Consider the following 15,334-nt stretch of genomic DNA (forward strand, 5'->3'; position numbering starts at 1 on the left):
GTCCCTGACAGCAGACTTTTCCAGTGCAATTCATCTTCTGATTTCCTGACTGCTGGAGCCAAGAGTGCTGACTGTGGAGCCAAGCAAGCTCAAATTGTTGACACCCTCAATCTCTTCTCCATCTATCCTGGTGCTGCCAATTGGCCCACTGACTTGAATCTTTGTTTCCTCGATGTTAAGCTTCAATCTATATTGAAGATTAGTCCTTGACCTTCTGCAGCAAACAACTTCTGGTCATCTTCAGTTTCAGCAAGAAGGGTTGTGTCATCCGCATAACGCACGTTGTTGATAAGTCTTCCTCCAATCCTGTCACCGCATTCTTCCTCATAAAGCCCAGCCTCCCAAATGATCTGTTCCACATATAGATTGAAAAGATAGAGACCAAATGAATCCCTTATGCACTCCTTTGATTTTGAACTATGAAGTATTTCCTTGCTTTGTTCTGAGGACTACTTCATGGTCTAAGTATTGATTTCACATGAGCACAATCCAGTGTTCTGGGATTCCCATTCATCTCAAGGTTGGCCACAATTTGCTGTGATCCACACAGTCAAATGTCTTTGCATAGTCAAGAAAACATCAGCTTGAAGGTTCTGTAAATTCAGGTCACTAATTGCTGGTTGTCAATTTGGGGATGATGGTGATCCCCCCTCCTTCCGCCCAGTACCCAAACTGAGACAAGCAAGACTCCTCTTTGCCCATTTCTCTCATGCTTTATTTTCTGTGCCACTTCCACTGCTGTTAAAAGTTGAAGTGTCATTAGTTTAGCAGACACCCTCAGGCCAAAATCCAGGCTTTGGGTGCCGGCTTACCTCACAGGCATTCACGTTTTGTGTTATTGTAGAGTTCTGCAGATTCCTCACTTTGATGTTAATTCAGTCATACATATTTTAAATAAATTTATCTTATACTGGTTTATTTACAAAGTTTGTTTTTTCTGCATAAACAGTTTCTAAGAATGTGATACATTCTTAAGTATTTTTTTTTTGGTTACTTCATTTTCTATTCTTTTGCATTGTTTTTGGTATTTAGCAGTTATTTTTTTCTGGGAGTCACTGAGGGCAGCTAGCCAATGAAACTTCTGGAAATGAAGTCAGTGTTATTTACTTTGCCCTTGATCTGAGCCGGAAATGGCCCCAGAATTACGTGATGCCCCATTCCTACCTCTACTGTCTTGCAAGACAGCACCATGTTATAGGGAAAGGCTACTGACATGGTAGAAGAAGAAGAAGAAACTTTTTTAAAGAGTTAAACTCCTTCTCCAAAGTTAGGAATGACTGTTAGGCAAATATCACTTGGGTTCTTCGATTAATGGACGCTTTGGTCTGAAAAAGGATTTGGTTTCCTGTAAAGCTGATAGTGAAGATACTACACATGCATGAATGAATCTCCCTGGCTTGTCTGTCCTGACTGACCAGGACTGTCTGTCTGTTATGGCTTAATCTCCACATAGCAATCACCTTGTCATCAAGGTTCAGAAACAGCCTTCATTAAAGTACAAAAGTGAAACACAAACCTTGCTAGGAAGAGGCTGTTTGTTCAAAGACTTTATTCTAACTTTAAGTCTGTTTCTGTGGATTATAGAATTACCTACTGACATTGCCACTAAGACTAGTATGTTGTTGCTGTTAGGTGCTGTGAAGTACAGTTCATAGCTACCCTACGAACAACAGAGCTATCCTACTGTGAGGTGCCATCCTCCCAATCGCTGACATACTCAAGTCCATTGCCACAGTCACTGTGTCAACCCGTCTGCAGCTCTAAAACAAAAAGGCCATTTTAATCTCAAGAGATTGAAATGACCTTTGTTAACCTCACCAAGTTGACCTCCTTGCTTAGCACGATCCAACCACTCCAATTTTCTTGGCTCCTTGTTGCCAAATAGTGAGGGAGCTGGTGGTTTAGTGGTAAGGAATCACACTACCAACCCAAAGGTGCACGGTTTGAGTCTACCAGCTGCTCTGCAGGAGAAAAGATGGGCAGTCTCCTCCCTTTAGATTTGCTGCCTCTGAAAACCTGCCGCAGGGTCAGCTATGCGTTGGTTCTGACTTGATGGCAAACAAGAAGACAACTGATACACAGCCATCAGGCTTCGGGAGGGAGGGTAAACACGTTACAAGCTGTATTCTTGCTTGACACACTTGCTGGCATTAAACCTGGGGAAACTCTTACATTGCTTTGCAAAAGTGTCTCTTGAAAGTGCAAAAGGAAACAGTACCTGGAGTAAAGTCTGGGAGAACTGTCACTGTAGTCAGAATGCCTGCAGTGCCACTGGGGCCCATGCTTTGAAGGGATCCCGCCTCATGGTTTTATATATCCTTAAAATCAGGTACAAAGAGCAGCATACTCTAAAAGAACTACATGTGGGCTTCCACCCTTCCTGCTTTTAAAGTTTTAATGAATGTTTAGAAAACTTTGATAAAAATTAAGGTGAAACTTAAAGAGGCCAGACAGAGGAAGCGGAAGAATATTCTAGGCCGAGAGAAGTATTTGGCCAAGCGTTAAGGCCATGGCAAAAGGAACAGGGGAGGCAAAGTACTGGCAGCAAAGAGTCAAAGTATCAGAGTGACTGGAACATGCTGAGCAAGGAGGTAAACAAAGGCAGGCTTTCCAGCTTAGAGTAGCCAGGAATTTAATTGGAGTATTTTTTTAGTATCATAGTTTCAAATACAAAGTTAGGAAGGGTCATTCCATTTTCTTTACTCATAAGCATGTGTGTCTTAGTGGGAGTTTAAGGTCAGTATATACAAACTATCTAAATTAACAGATTATCTAATTCAGGAAGATAAAAACTAGAATTTAAAACAGATTTTTTCCTTTTTTAAAATTAATTTTAATAATAGTTTAGACACTTAGGGTTTCCAGTCATACACTGTTGCACTTTTCTCCCTGCCCACCCTGTCCCCTGACTCCTACTTGAAAGTAAAATTCTAACTGCTATACAATCCCTCCCCAAGTCCACTCCACTGTGAAGCCTTCACTGTGGACTCCTGTCATGACAGTAATACCCAATCATTATATCCCTTTTAAACAGTTCAATCCCTCATCTGTTTCAATGCAGTATACATCATTCCTCCCCTTTCTCTACGTTCCCTCAACCCCTATGCAGTCCTGTTTTACAACAGTGGCCCTATGCAATATTTGTCCTTTTCTGACCAAGATATTTCACTCAGCATGTCCTCCAGAGTCATCATTTTGCACGGTATTTAAAGAGTTCCTTGTTTTTCAATGCAGCATAGTATTCCATTGTGGGACTATACCACAGCTTCTCTATCCATTTGTTTGTGGATGAGCACTTGGGTCTTTTCCAGATCTTTGCTATTGTGAACAGAGCCACAATAAACCTGGGTGTGCATGAAACAGATTTTTGTTAGGTGCTGTGATGCCAGCGCCAGCTTCGAGCAATCACATGTACAACAGAAGGAAACAGGAAACAATCCCGGGCTCTGCCACCTTCACTAACAGTCTTTTCGGTAAATACATCTTACCCAAATAGGAAGGATGGGTGTGACTAGCACATTTTCAACTCTTGATAAACTAGCTACTTTTTTATAGGACAAATACATGTCCTTTTAAAATCTTGCATTTTAAGGTATGATTCCCTTCTTAACAAATGGTAGGAACTTGACTTCCTTTTTCATGTCTAATGGTCACTGCTGCTGCAGCCACTGCTATTGTTAAGGACCCCTGAGTTGGCTATGACTCCTAACAACTCTATGAACAAAAGATCTGAACTCTGTCCTATCCTCACCATCTCTAACACACTTGAGCTCACTGCTGCAGTCACCATGTCAATCTACCTGGTTGAGGGTCTTCCTCTCCTCTGCTGTAGCAAACCTTTTTATTTGGGCCCTTATAAATTACGGTCAGTTAGTATTAAGGGTAACTCTCAGAAAAATAAAGAGGTAGAGAGGTGGGAGTGTGGGTAGGAGTTGTGCTGCCAACCCAAATGCAGGGAGTGTAACTCCACCAACTGTGTCATGGGAGAAAGATGGGCAGTCTCTGAAAACCCACTGGTAACTCTTGTTGTTGTGGTTGTGTACTGTCAAGTTGGATCCCATTCATAGCTGACCTGCCAGTGGATTTTCAGAGGCAGTAAACTGCACAGGAGTAGACTTCCCATCATTCTCCTATGAAACAGGTGGTGGATTCGAACCACATGCCTTTGGATTGGCAGTGCAACTCTTTACCAGAAAGCCCCCAGAAGCCTATACACTGATAGGTATTCCTTTAATCCAAGGCAATCAGAACGGTCAGTAAGACAAGTTTCTGAAGAAAAAAATCCCCAAAACCACTCCATAAATATTACACTGCAGGTTGAAAAGTACAAGTACTTTAAGACACATCAGGCCAAAATTGTATGGCTTAATGAAGGTAGAATTTGTTTAAAAGAATCTTCTTTGGATTAGTATACCTGTGTGAAAATGAGTAAGAGGAGAGACAGAAACCACTCAGTGTCCCCCCCATCTGTGCCTTAGTCACAGAATCCTGTTTCTCTTAGGTATGTTTAAGTGCATTATTGCCTCAGCAGTTTGGGGGTGGGAGTAAGCTAGATGACACTGAAATAAATACTTGGCAACACAGGCCAAGAAAGAGGCTGGCACTAACTCATTATGCATAATGAAAGCATGTACCTACTACATGCAGAATGCCAAGTTTTCTTCTCTGTCTGAAGTCATGCAACCCAGAGTCTACCTGACTGAATGCTTCAGTTATTACTCTAAGTTATTAATTTTAACAATTTGTTCTGGTATATAAACTCAAGAAGCACATTTTAAATCGTCAAAATTCTTCTTCACTAAGTTTTAATTAAACTAAGTATTATTAATGGTTTTATCTTGATTCTTTACCTGAACAATGTAGCTCAATCTTTAATGTCAGAGAAAGGACCAAGTGCGTGTGTAAAGGAACAAAAGGAAGATTTCAAACACAGACCCACATGGAAGTATCAAGAGTCTTAAAATTTTACAAGTAACTCAGTAATTCTATTTCTAAGAATTTATTTTTAAGAAAACAGTCATGGATGTGTACAAGATTCACTGAAGTGTAAATGCCGAAATGTCCAATAGAGGATTAAATAAATTATGGTTCTGCCATGAAAGAGTAATAAACCAATAAAATAATGTACAAGACTATGTAATAGCCTGGAAAGAGGTTCACAATATATTAAGTGGGAAAAAAGTAGGTTATAAAACAGTATGCACAGTATGAGCCCATTTTTTATAAAAAATATACATATTTAGCAAAGTTAAAAGGACAAATGATATTTACCAAAATATTATTAACATTAGTTATCTCAATACAGGATATTGTAGGGCGATGGTTGATTTTGTTTACTCCCACCCTCTTTCTACTCGCCTATTTTAATTTGCTCTCAGTAAGATTATTTTTAAAATAGGGTGGGAATGAAAGAAATTAGCCTCAATGAGCAGAAACATAACTCCAAAGACTCCTTCTAGCAAAGTCAATGTTTCTTTTCAGGCCACACCCTGGGAACAGCTTCTGCTTTATAAATTTGAGCGTCCACTGATGGATGACATTCACCCAAATCCTATAACCACAATACTTAAAAGTAAAACAAATACTCCCACCACCCCTCTGCCAATTATCACCAAAATGAAAAGATGGGACAATACAGATACTCAGAAAAGGAACATTTCAAGTACATACTACTAAATTATACAAAGTTACATTATCTAAATTTAGTTTATTGCAAAGATCAAGACAGCACAGTAGAAGCTTAACAGCTTCCCATCACAACATCCACAGCATTCACTCTCATCCTCATTCATCCATGCAAAAGGTCTGTACACATGAGTCTGATGTTTCTTGGTTCCCATAGTATAACAGGAAACTTGACATTTTTATTAAAAAGGTAAATTGAAGATATTTATCATCAGACCATAAATTTCCTCTTCTGGAATTCAAATACTATAGTATTTGAAGAGATGCTCTGTCAAAAGCATACACACAAAGTAAAAGGGGCACCATTTCCAGAGCACTGGGATTACGTTAAACGCAAGTGAATTCTAATAATGATGAAACTCAAAAGCAAAACTAGTTTTAACAAAAGGATCCAGTAACTAAGATTATTTAGCAGGCACAATGAACAGTGTAAACACTGTTACTGGGCACCAATTTAATAGGGTAGACAATATTTGCTTCTGCATTCACACTTAATTTTTCAATTACATAGCTTGAAAAATGATGCTGCTTAAGCTAAGGATGTTTAAAAAAAAACAAACAAGAAAGAAAAGGAATTTTAATAAATAGATCAAAAGCTAAAAATCTAGCTAGGTTATCATGCAAGATACTGTATAACCAAGACAAATTTATAGTAAATGCAACTTGCATTCAAAATGAACCTATCTTTATTATTAAAAGGGTAAACATGAATTAACCCAGCTGCTTACTTGAATTACAAAAGTAACATGATTCAATATGAAAATAAGAAACTGTCTACAAATCTCTGACAGTAATAAATCGCAATATACAATGCATACAGGAGTCATACAGAGCAACAAACTCTTATACAAAACAAAAATAGTTTAATACCTTTAAAATCCAAATTTTTCTTTAAAATCATTCATGAAAAAGATTCTTACGTTGGAATTAACACCTCAATTAGTCAAGCATCAGGAAGCTACATTACAGCTATTTAATGTACAAAGAGACATCTCTCTACCAGCCACTTTCTCCAAATGTCTCGGGCTCCGGATTCGTACAGTCCTTTCTGCGTCAAGACTCCCCGCTTCGTCATTTTTCCAGATCATGAAAACTGAATTTGTTGAACACCAGATATCTAAGAAGAGAATTTTAAAATTACATGTTTATAAAGGAAGAACTGTTAAAGTGAAGTATGCAAGTAATAAGCATTTGAAGAATAAAAATGATAAGCAAGGAAAAAGAAATTTCCCTTTCACCAAGATCTTGATTTCCTCTACCCAAAAGTTGTTACAGTAACTTCTTGGGCATCTTTCTAAGATTCATCTATGCAAACAAACACATGAGAAGTAACCATTAATTATTTTAATTAAACTATTACTCTACTCAACCATTTATGGTAAATTAACTTAATGGTTAAAAAGTATTTTTTTAAAGAGTATTACATATTTTTAAACACTACGAGATGGTTCATGTTTTGAGAATTCAACCTTCTCTATTTTATCAAGTCCTTAATAATGTGCTGAAATCAAATACCGGTGATAAAAGTGAGTGGATTAGGATACATTTTTCAAATAATTTTCTTTTGTAGGTCTTTCTCCACTCCTTCACTTCTGGAGACTGACCTGTCTCAGAGGTGCTCTCTGAGTTGTGTCTTCTCTAATAAGAACATCTTCTTTGTGTGTTGGGTTTTTTTAAAAATTATTTTTAATGAACGTTTACAGAGACTTAGGGTTTCCAGTCATTCATTGTTGCACTTTTCTCCCTACCCACCCCTCCCCCTCCCCAGCATCCTGGGTTTAAAAAAAAAATAAATAAAAAATTATTTTCTTTTTTTGCTCATGTCATAGAATATCAGAAAGATGTCTATTGGTGTTTATTATTTTTAACTCCTCTTTTGCAGAAATAATGACATAGGTACTCGATCCTAAAGACTTGAAAGAAATTAGTTTAAAATACAAAGAAGGTATCATACCTGTTGATATGATGTTGTATAAACCATAACATTTTGTTGTTGACCATCTGCAGTTATTAAGCCAGCCGGTAACTGATTAGCTAAAAGATAATAAATGAAATAAAGTTAGAGAGAAGGAACCACACTTACTTTCTTGGCCATTAGTACTCATTCTAATTCTACTGCTTATCAGTGGAATTCTTAGGGCAAAAAACCCAATAAACTCTTCCAAATTTTCCATCAACTTTCTGTATCTTCATGTCCCTAAAGTGTCCTGTTAAACCAAATTAAGCAGCACATATTTCCGTATCAGAGAAATATGGCACATATACACATATATTCTATAGAAGAAACATAGCCACTAAGATTTACTTCGCAGATAAGTCAGTCTTTAAAAAAAGAAACCTTCAGTTCAAACTTACTGAAATCATAAGATTCTCATGTTATAAATGACAATTCTCAAGAATTGTCCCATCTGACCAGAATCTTAAACTAAGGGTTCTGAGAAGTCTGACTTCTCAGAAGACTGTCCATGAAGAAGCCTGTCTGCAGGATTCAAATGTCTCTAGTTATCACTTACTGACTTAAAATGTAAGGACACGAATTCCTAAGAATTATTTGACATAATATTATTTCAAATACTCAGTGCTGACAGTCCATTTAGCAGCAATCATCAGAACTAACAATCACAGGACAAATGCAGTTGCATCAGCGTATCCTAGCATGACTTACCGAATGCCTCCTCAGTGAGCTCTTCACTTAGGCCATCTGTAGCTGTGACTGCACCACCAATTCCTTTCTCTCCTTTCATAGCCTGGGGGACAAAACCCAAACAAAGTCGTCACTGATGAAACCGCTCTTAAAATGAGAATGCTTTACTTCTTGCCTAAACTATTACAACTCTTAAAGGGTAATTATTAACATTTCTAGTTAGTTACATATAAAGAGGGTCTTCAACAGCTCACTGTATGTAAGCAATCATTCCAAGACAGAGGTAGCAAATGACCCTGAAACAAGGTCGTTATGGATTTAAGTCAAAGGAATGACTCCAATTCTGTAGCAGAGTGAACTCTACAAATAAACTTTACAAGTCTGAAAGACATAAATGTTTGGCTTATAAATCTACTACAAACCTGATAAAGACATTCACTATATAAAAAAAGGACTCAGGAATCTATAATCAAGTTGTATGTATAGGGGCTGCTAACCAAAACATGGGGGGGTTTGAATCCACCAGGTGCTCTACAGAAAAGACGAGGCAGTCTTCTAGATATCAGATTCCTGGTGGTGCAGTAATTATGCCCTGGGCTGCTCACCAAAGGTTGGCAGCTGGAACTCCCCAACTGCTCTGGGGGAGAAACGTGTGGCCGTCTGCTTCCACAGTCTGGGAAACTCAAGCTCTCCTTTGTATTACAGGGTCAGTAGGAGTTGGCATAACTTATTGGCAATGGGACTGTTTCCAGTTATGTATTTATTTCCAGTCATGTGTGTGTGTGTGTGTGTGGGGGGGGGGTTCTTTTTTTTTTTTACCAAAGACTTCAGACTCTTGTCACTGTCAAGTTCTTTGATACTATCAAGATTTGGAAAAGTGATGGGAGAAATTTATATACTTAACCACCCACTTAGATCATTCTAGGCAGATTTCTGTCCTTAGGTGTCAAGTCCACTAGGACTCACAGCAACCCCATTAACCATGATCTGAACCCTGCCCCATGCTAACACCAGGCATCACAATCACCACACTCACACTCCTTGTTCTAGTCAGTCAGCTCATGGAAGGTCTTGCTCTCTTTGACTGATCCTCTTACTTTCCAGCATGATGTCTTCTTACAATGACGGGCTCCAACATGACAACATGCCCAGAGGATGTGAGACAAAGTTTCACCATCACTGTCTCTAAGGCGCACCCTAGCTACACTTCCAAGACAGACTTGGTCCTCTGGTCCATGCATGTTCAGTACGCTTCTCAATGCCAATTCAAAAGCATCATTTCTTCTGTCATCCATAACTTTGCTATTAATAAGTGTCAGTGATTGTCGTTTGTTCTAGTAGCAGTAGAAGGAGCTCTGCTGACTCTGGTCAAGAGTTGTGCTACCAACCCAGACATGTGCAGATCAAATCCACCAGCTGCTCTGCAGGAGAAAAATGACAACTCCCATGTGCTTCCCTTCCTCCCATATTTTGCTTTTATAGCCTCTGAACACCCACTGGAGGGTCAGCTATGAGTCAGTTCCAACTCGATGGTGTCTAACAGCAGCAAAAACAGTCGCAGCACAGGGAGCTTTGCTGGTCTAGCGGGTAAGGAGCTGTGCTGCCAGCCCTAAGGCAGGAGATTCGAATCTACCAACAGGCCAGGGGAAGAAAGATGGGCAATCTCCTCCAGTGTGATTTCCAGTTACTCAAAGACAGATTTATTCTTGGTGCAGTCCATGTGTTATTTGAGACTTTTCCCCAACACAATTCAAGGTACCGATTATTCTTTAGTCTTCCTTATTTACTGTCCAGCTTTCAGATGTATGGGAACTAAGTGAAAATACTATGAACTGCATCAGGCATGAGTCTTTTTATCGGAGTCTCTTTTAAGACTTTAAAGAGGTTCTTAACGGCAGATTTCTCTAATGCAACACATCTTCTAATTTTGTGACTGCTGCTACCATTTGGAACCAAGTAAAATGAAATGACTGACAAGTTCAATCTCTTCTCTACCTAGTAGTCCAGTTGTGAGGATTTTTATTTTTTGATCACTGCAAACATTCTAATTTAACTGGATCCAAATAGTAAACATCCTCCTCATGATCTCGGTCATGCTCAAGCCCAGTGTAGTGGTCAATGGCCTGTCTATTACGATGGAGCAGGACAGGACAAGGTTCAGATCTCTTGTTCACAGAGTCATTATGAGTTGCCAACTTGATGGCACCTGGTGGTTTAGTTTAAGGAACTGTGCTGCCCACATAAGAGTTCACGGTTTGAATGTACCAACTGCTCCTCAGGAGAAAGGTAATCTCCTCCTGTATGATTCACCTCTGAAAAACCACTGGAGGGTCGCCTATGGGTCAACTTGACAGTATGTAACAACAATAATACTAAACATACTGTTTCAAGGAAATATTCTTTAAGTCATACAAGATGACACTCAAACAGAAATCTGTTTTAAATAAGCTGATCTCAATTTGTTCCCATAAAAGTCCTATCATATACAAAGATAAATCTAATAGGAAATGTAGAGGGACTCAATCAATAATAATCCAGGGATATAGTGTGTGTGTGTGTGTGTGTGTGTGTGTGTATGTCTTTTTTAATACATAAAAGGCTTCAAGGTCTCAAATGCTCTCTCTTCCAAATTAGTTACAATAATAAAAGCCAACATTTAATGAATGCTCACTATATCCTGGGTTAAATGTCTGGACTATTTTACTTGGTCCTCTTAATGACCCTGTAAAGTAGGTACTATTATTAGCCTCACTTTCATATGAGAAAACAAAGGCTCAAAGTACTTGAACAGAGTCCATCTGTGGTAGAACTGGAAGTAGCTTCCAGCTAGCCCAAACCCAGAGTCCATGCTCTTAAATCATTATATAACTAAGCTGTAGTCAGTAATAACCAAGGGGGGGATTACTATTTAAGTATAGTAAGATGAATGGCTACATATTTCTTTCGAGAAATGGCAAGAATTTGTTATAAGATTAATTTTTTTATAAGATTGTTAAATAATATTCAAAAAAGTTAAAAATGAGTAGTAAATCTGTATCTTTAAATAAGAATGGAAAACACTCTAGTTACCTCTCTGAATTTCTGAAGGTACAATTTCAGAGGTTCTACGTAGCTGTCAAAACCCAAGGTAGACATGGCAAAAAGAATGTCCTCTCCGTTGATTGTCTTCCTTTTCTCCTGATGGCATCTTTCACTGGCTTCCGAGGTTATAAAGCTGATGAACTCACTCACACATTCTTGAACACATTCTTTGGCGTCTTTTGCAATCTGAAGAGAAAAGTAATAGGTGAAGATTACATCCTTCAGTGTTAGACTATCAACTTTACACCTTGGAAATGTCCTAGTAACTCATGGGCTACCAAATTCCAACAGTGAGCCTTAAACCAAAAATACCCCTGAAGTCTTCTTAAACCCAAATAATATAGCTTAATAGTAAAGAATGCCTACATCGAGCACTATGCTCTTTTAATAATTTGTATTGGAAGCAGGAGTGGCATCCACTTCCTAACCAACAAACCTCTGGAAACTCTTATGAACTTTGATAAATGTCTATAGTTGTAGAGGGTCTTTAGGCCTTTTGTTCACAGAGTCACTGAGTCGTGCTCGACTTGACGGCAATCAACAACAACAACGGGAGCTCTGGTGGCACAGGCCATAGCCTGTTGTCTTGCTAACAAAAGACTGCATTCCGGAGAGGTTCAAATCCTCCAGCTTTCCCATGGAGAAAGACGAGCAGTCTCCTCTTCCTTCTGAGGTGATTCAGTCAACTCAGTAGCAGTTAGTTTTCTCTGGGTTCAAACTGGTTAGACAGCAAACTCAGGATGTGCATTTAATGAAAGGGACAGAGCATAAAAGGAGGGTGAAATGGATGCATACCTTTAAGAATGTAACCAGGGCCAAAGAACTATGCACTAGACATTGCTAAATTGCTCTGCTATGTACAATCTCCACAACAACAATAGTTATATATTTAAAAACATATTCCAACCTCTTGTTGTTGTTATGTGCTGTCGAGTCGTTTTCGACTCATAGCGACCCTATGCACAACAGCCCTAAAACCCTGCTCTATCCTGCGCCAACTGCACTGCCTCTGACACTCCCATCCCAATTACCCCAGTCACTGAATCAATCCATCTCATAGAGGGTCTTCCCCTCCTGTGCTGTCCCTCCACCCTCCCAAGCATGATGTCCCTCTCCTGTTTTTCAGTGATGTTTTATTTCTAGCTTTCCATATAAAGTCTCATCATTTAGAATGTTTTAAAAATAAGATATAATCCTAAGGGTGCTCTGGTGGCCTAGTGGCAAGAAGCTGCACTACAATCCTAGAAACACGCGGTTCGAATCCACCAGATGCTCTGCTGCAGAAGGAGGAACAATCTCCTGTATCAGTTGGATCCGATTTGATGGTACACACACAAAATAATAATAAAAATAAGATATAATCCCATAAAATAAATATTAACTTAGAATAAGAGTACTAAGTCTTTTATCCTTCTGGCTGTTCACTTTAACAATATGTATACATTTTGTAAGACCTTTTCCTTTGTATTGGAGGGGTGTATGGATATATGGGCAAATAGTTTGTCTTTCTAACATATAGCTTAAATGTGCTTTTTGTATAGTACACTGTTCCTTCCTATTTCCCAGTGAAATTTTTTGGGTGGTTTTCATGTGAATTCATATACATTTACTTTATTTTTTTGTAGTACACTAAAATTTAACTTTTTAAGATGTTGTGCTGGATACGTCCAGGTTTTCTCCTATCAGTGCTGTAATAAATAAGCTTCTTCATATCTTTTTTCCTTTAAATGCTACCTTGTGTTTGGAGAACGTTTATACAGCTAATTGGATTCCCATTTAACAGTTGCTATCTAGATTGTAACACTCAATTTTTTCTTATTTCTGACTTTGATAAAAGTAATTTCCTGTTTCATCTTTACATATGCTATTTTACTATATGGATGAAAGTCTTTTTTTCATAACCCTACGTACTGAATATAGATGTTCATTTCTTTACTAATTACTACAGTTATTACTATAATTTATTATTAACTGCAAGCCTTATAATGGCTCAAAGTAATTGATTTCAGCCAGTAACATTCTATGATAGGTTTGGAAGGCAGGAGCGGCATCCATTTTCTAAACAACATGCTTCCAGAAACCCTATGAACTTAGATAAGTGTCGACAGTTGTAGAGGGGCTTCAGGCCTTTTGTCCACAGGGTCACTTTGAGTCGTGCTCAACTTGAAGGCAATCAACAACAACCCAATCAACTGGGATAGAGGAACATTTGGGGATATGATTGAACTAAATAAAAATAGAACACAGTTTAGGACTTATGTAGAAATTAATTGAAAGAAATATTTGTTGAAAGTTGTGTGACTAGAATCAACGGCTAACTGACAAACTGTGCATCCAGGTGGTATTAGTTTTCTCTTTCCCTCATGTGAGCAGTTATTTTAAGTTTCTCTTCATGCTTGGAGAGGTGGAGGGACAGTTCAGGAGTGGAACACCCCGGATGAGATGGACTGACACAGTAACTGGGGCAATGGGGGTAGGTGAGTTGGAGTCAGTGAGACTAGCTCAGGACAGAGCAGGGTTCAGACTTGCTGGACACAGGGTCACTATGGGTTGCAGGCAACTCAACAGCACTTAACAATAACACCACAACATGTACATTCTTACCTTTCCTGTTTGAGGTATGGCATTCTTCATTATCCTCGCCACATTTGCGATTGGAAGATAGATATCTTGTTCTCTGAAACTTTCTTTTGAACCATTTGTGTCTTCATGATCATTCATGCTGTCCTCAGCATCTACAGAAAAATGGTTTCAGTTTGAAACTTGTCATAATTTTTAATTCTAGACACAGACCTCATCCAGCAATCTCAAGAGAGAACCATTCTACTTCATTTCATAATCCTTTCGAAAATTGCTTAGAATGACAGTTCTTTTCTATTTTCTCCGAGTCAAAACTGTGCCTGTTCATTACTACCATACCCACTGTCCGGGATACTTTTATCTTCAACTTTAGTTACTAAAACCCTTCATCTATAAGAAATTTTTTTTTTAAAAAAGTAAAATGCTGCAACAATGAAAGAATCTTTTTAAAGAGAAAGGACAACCCCACCCCCAAACAAACAAAAATGCCACAAACCAGACTCCCTACCACCTTCAGGAGTGGTCTTGCCTTCCACAAAATGTCACAAGTACTTTAGTCTTTTCTCTGAATATTTTCTCTGTCTGAGCTTCCTTGTTTACTCTTTATTACTTGATACTGATGAGTCAGTTTGTGTCCTTCTTAGGGTCTTAGTAAACAATTGCTACACGCAACTATAATTAAAATATTGCTGCAAATGACGGTAATACATATATTTTTTTTAAAAAGTGTTTCTAAGCACGGTCATCAATTTAAAAGTGTGCGGCAACGTGTTAATAATACACAACTCACTCAAGAAATGGGAATAAATATAGACCCCTTCCAAGCAGTTGGCCAGATAGCTTGTCCTTCAGATTTCTTGGCACAGCCTGGCAAGAATATCCAGGGCTGCATCTGTTTGCTTAAATAAGTTAACTGGTATTCCATCAACCTTATTTTTGCCAATTCCTTCAGCTTGAACTTCTTCTTCTATTACCATTCTCAATCATATGCTTCCTCCTGAAATACTTCTGTCGGTCAAATCCTTTTTGTACAGTGACCCTATAAGTTCCTTCCATCTTCTTGGATCACTCAAGATTTTGCCCATACCACCTTTTTTTTTAGTAATAATTTTAATGAACATTTACAGAGAATTTGGATTTCCATTCATTCATTGCTGCACTTTTCTACCCACCCAGCCCTCTCCCCCCGCCCCCCAGTTCACTCCTCTCTTTCAAAAGTAAAAGAAAGACTCCCTCTCTGGTACACAATCCCCTCACACCCCTGCACCTCCCCAAGCACATTCCACTATGCAACCTTAATTGTGGACTCTTGTGATAACCATAATACCCTATCATACATCGCTT

The 15,334-nt window shown here is 38.6% G+C and overlaps 1 protein-coding gene across 1 annotated transcript in view; it reads right to left on the reverse strand.

The window, feature by feature from the left end:
- Window positions 1-6,769: 6,769 nt before the first annotated feature.
- Window positions 6,770-15,334, reverse strand: part of NFYB (nuclear transcription factor Y, beta) — an 11,317-nt gene continuing 2,752 nt past the window's right edge. Inside the window, exons 2-6 of the mRNA XM_006888554.1 lie at window positions 14,015-14,145; window positions 11,399-11,596; window positions 8,351-8,432; window positions 7,640-7,719; window positions 6,770-6,802 (exon numbers count right to left, since the gene is read on the reverse strand). Of these exons, the coding sequence (XP_006888616.1) occupies window positions 6,770-6,802; window positions 7,640-7,719; window positions 8,351-8,432; window positions 11,399-11,596; window positions 14,015-14,145 (524 nt within the window). The remainder of the gene's footprint in view (window positions 6,803-7,639; window positions 7,720-8,350; window positions 8,433-11,398; window positions 11,597-14,014; window positions 14,146-15,334) is intronic.

Source organism: Elephantulus edwardii, unplaced genomic scaffold (genome assembly GCF_000299155.1).
Source record: "Elephantulus edwardii isolate Elephantulus edwardi_28Jun2011 unplaced genomic scaffold, EleEdw1.0 scaffold00068, whole genome shotgun sequence".
NCBI lineage: Eukaryota > Metazoa > Chordata > Mammalia > Macroscelidea > Macroscelididae > Elephantulus > Elephantulus edwardii.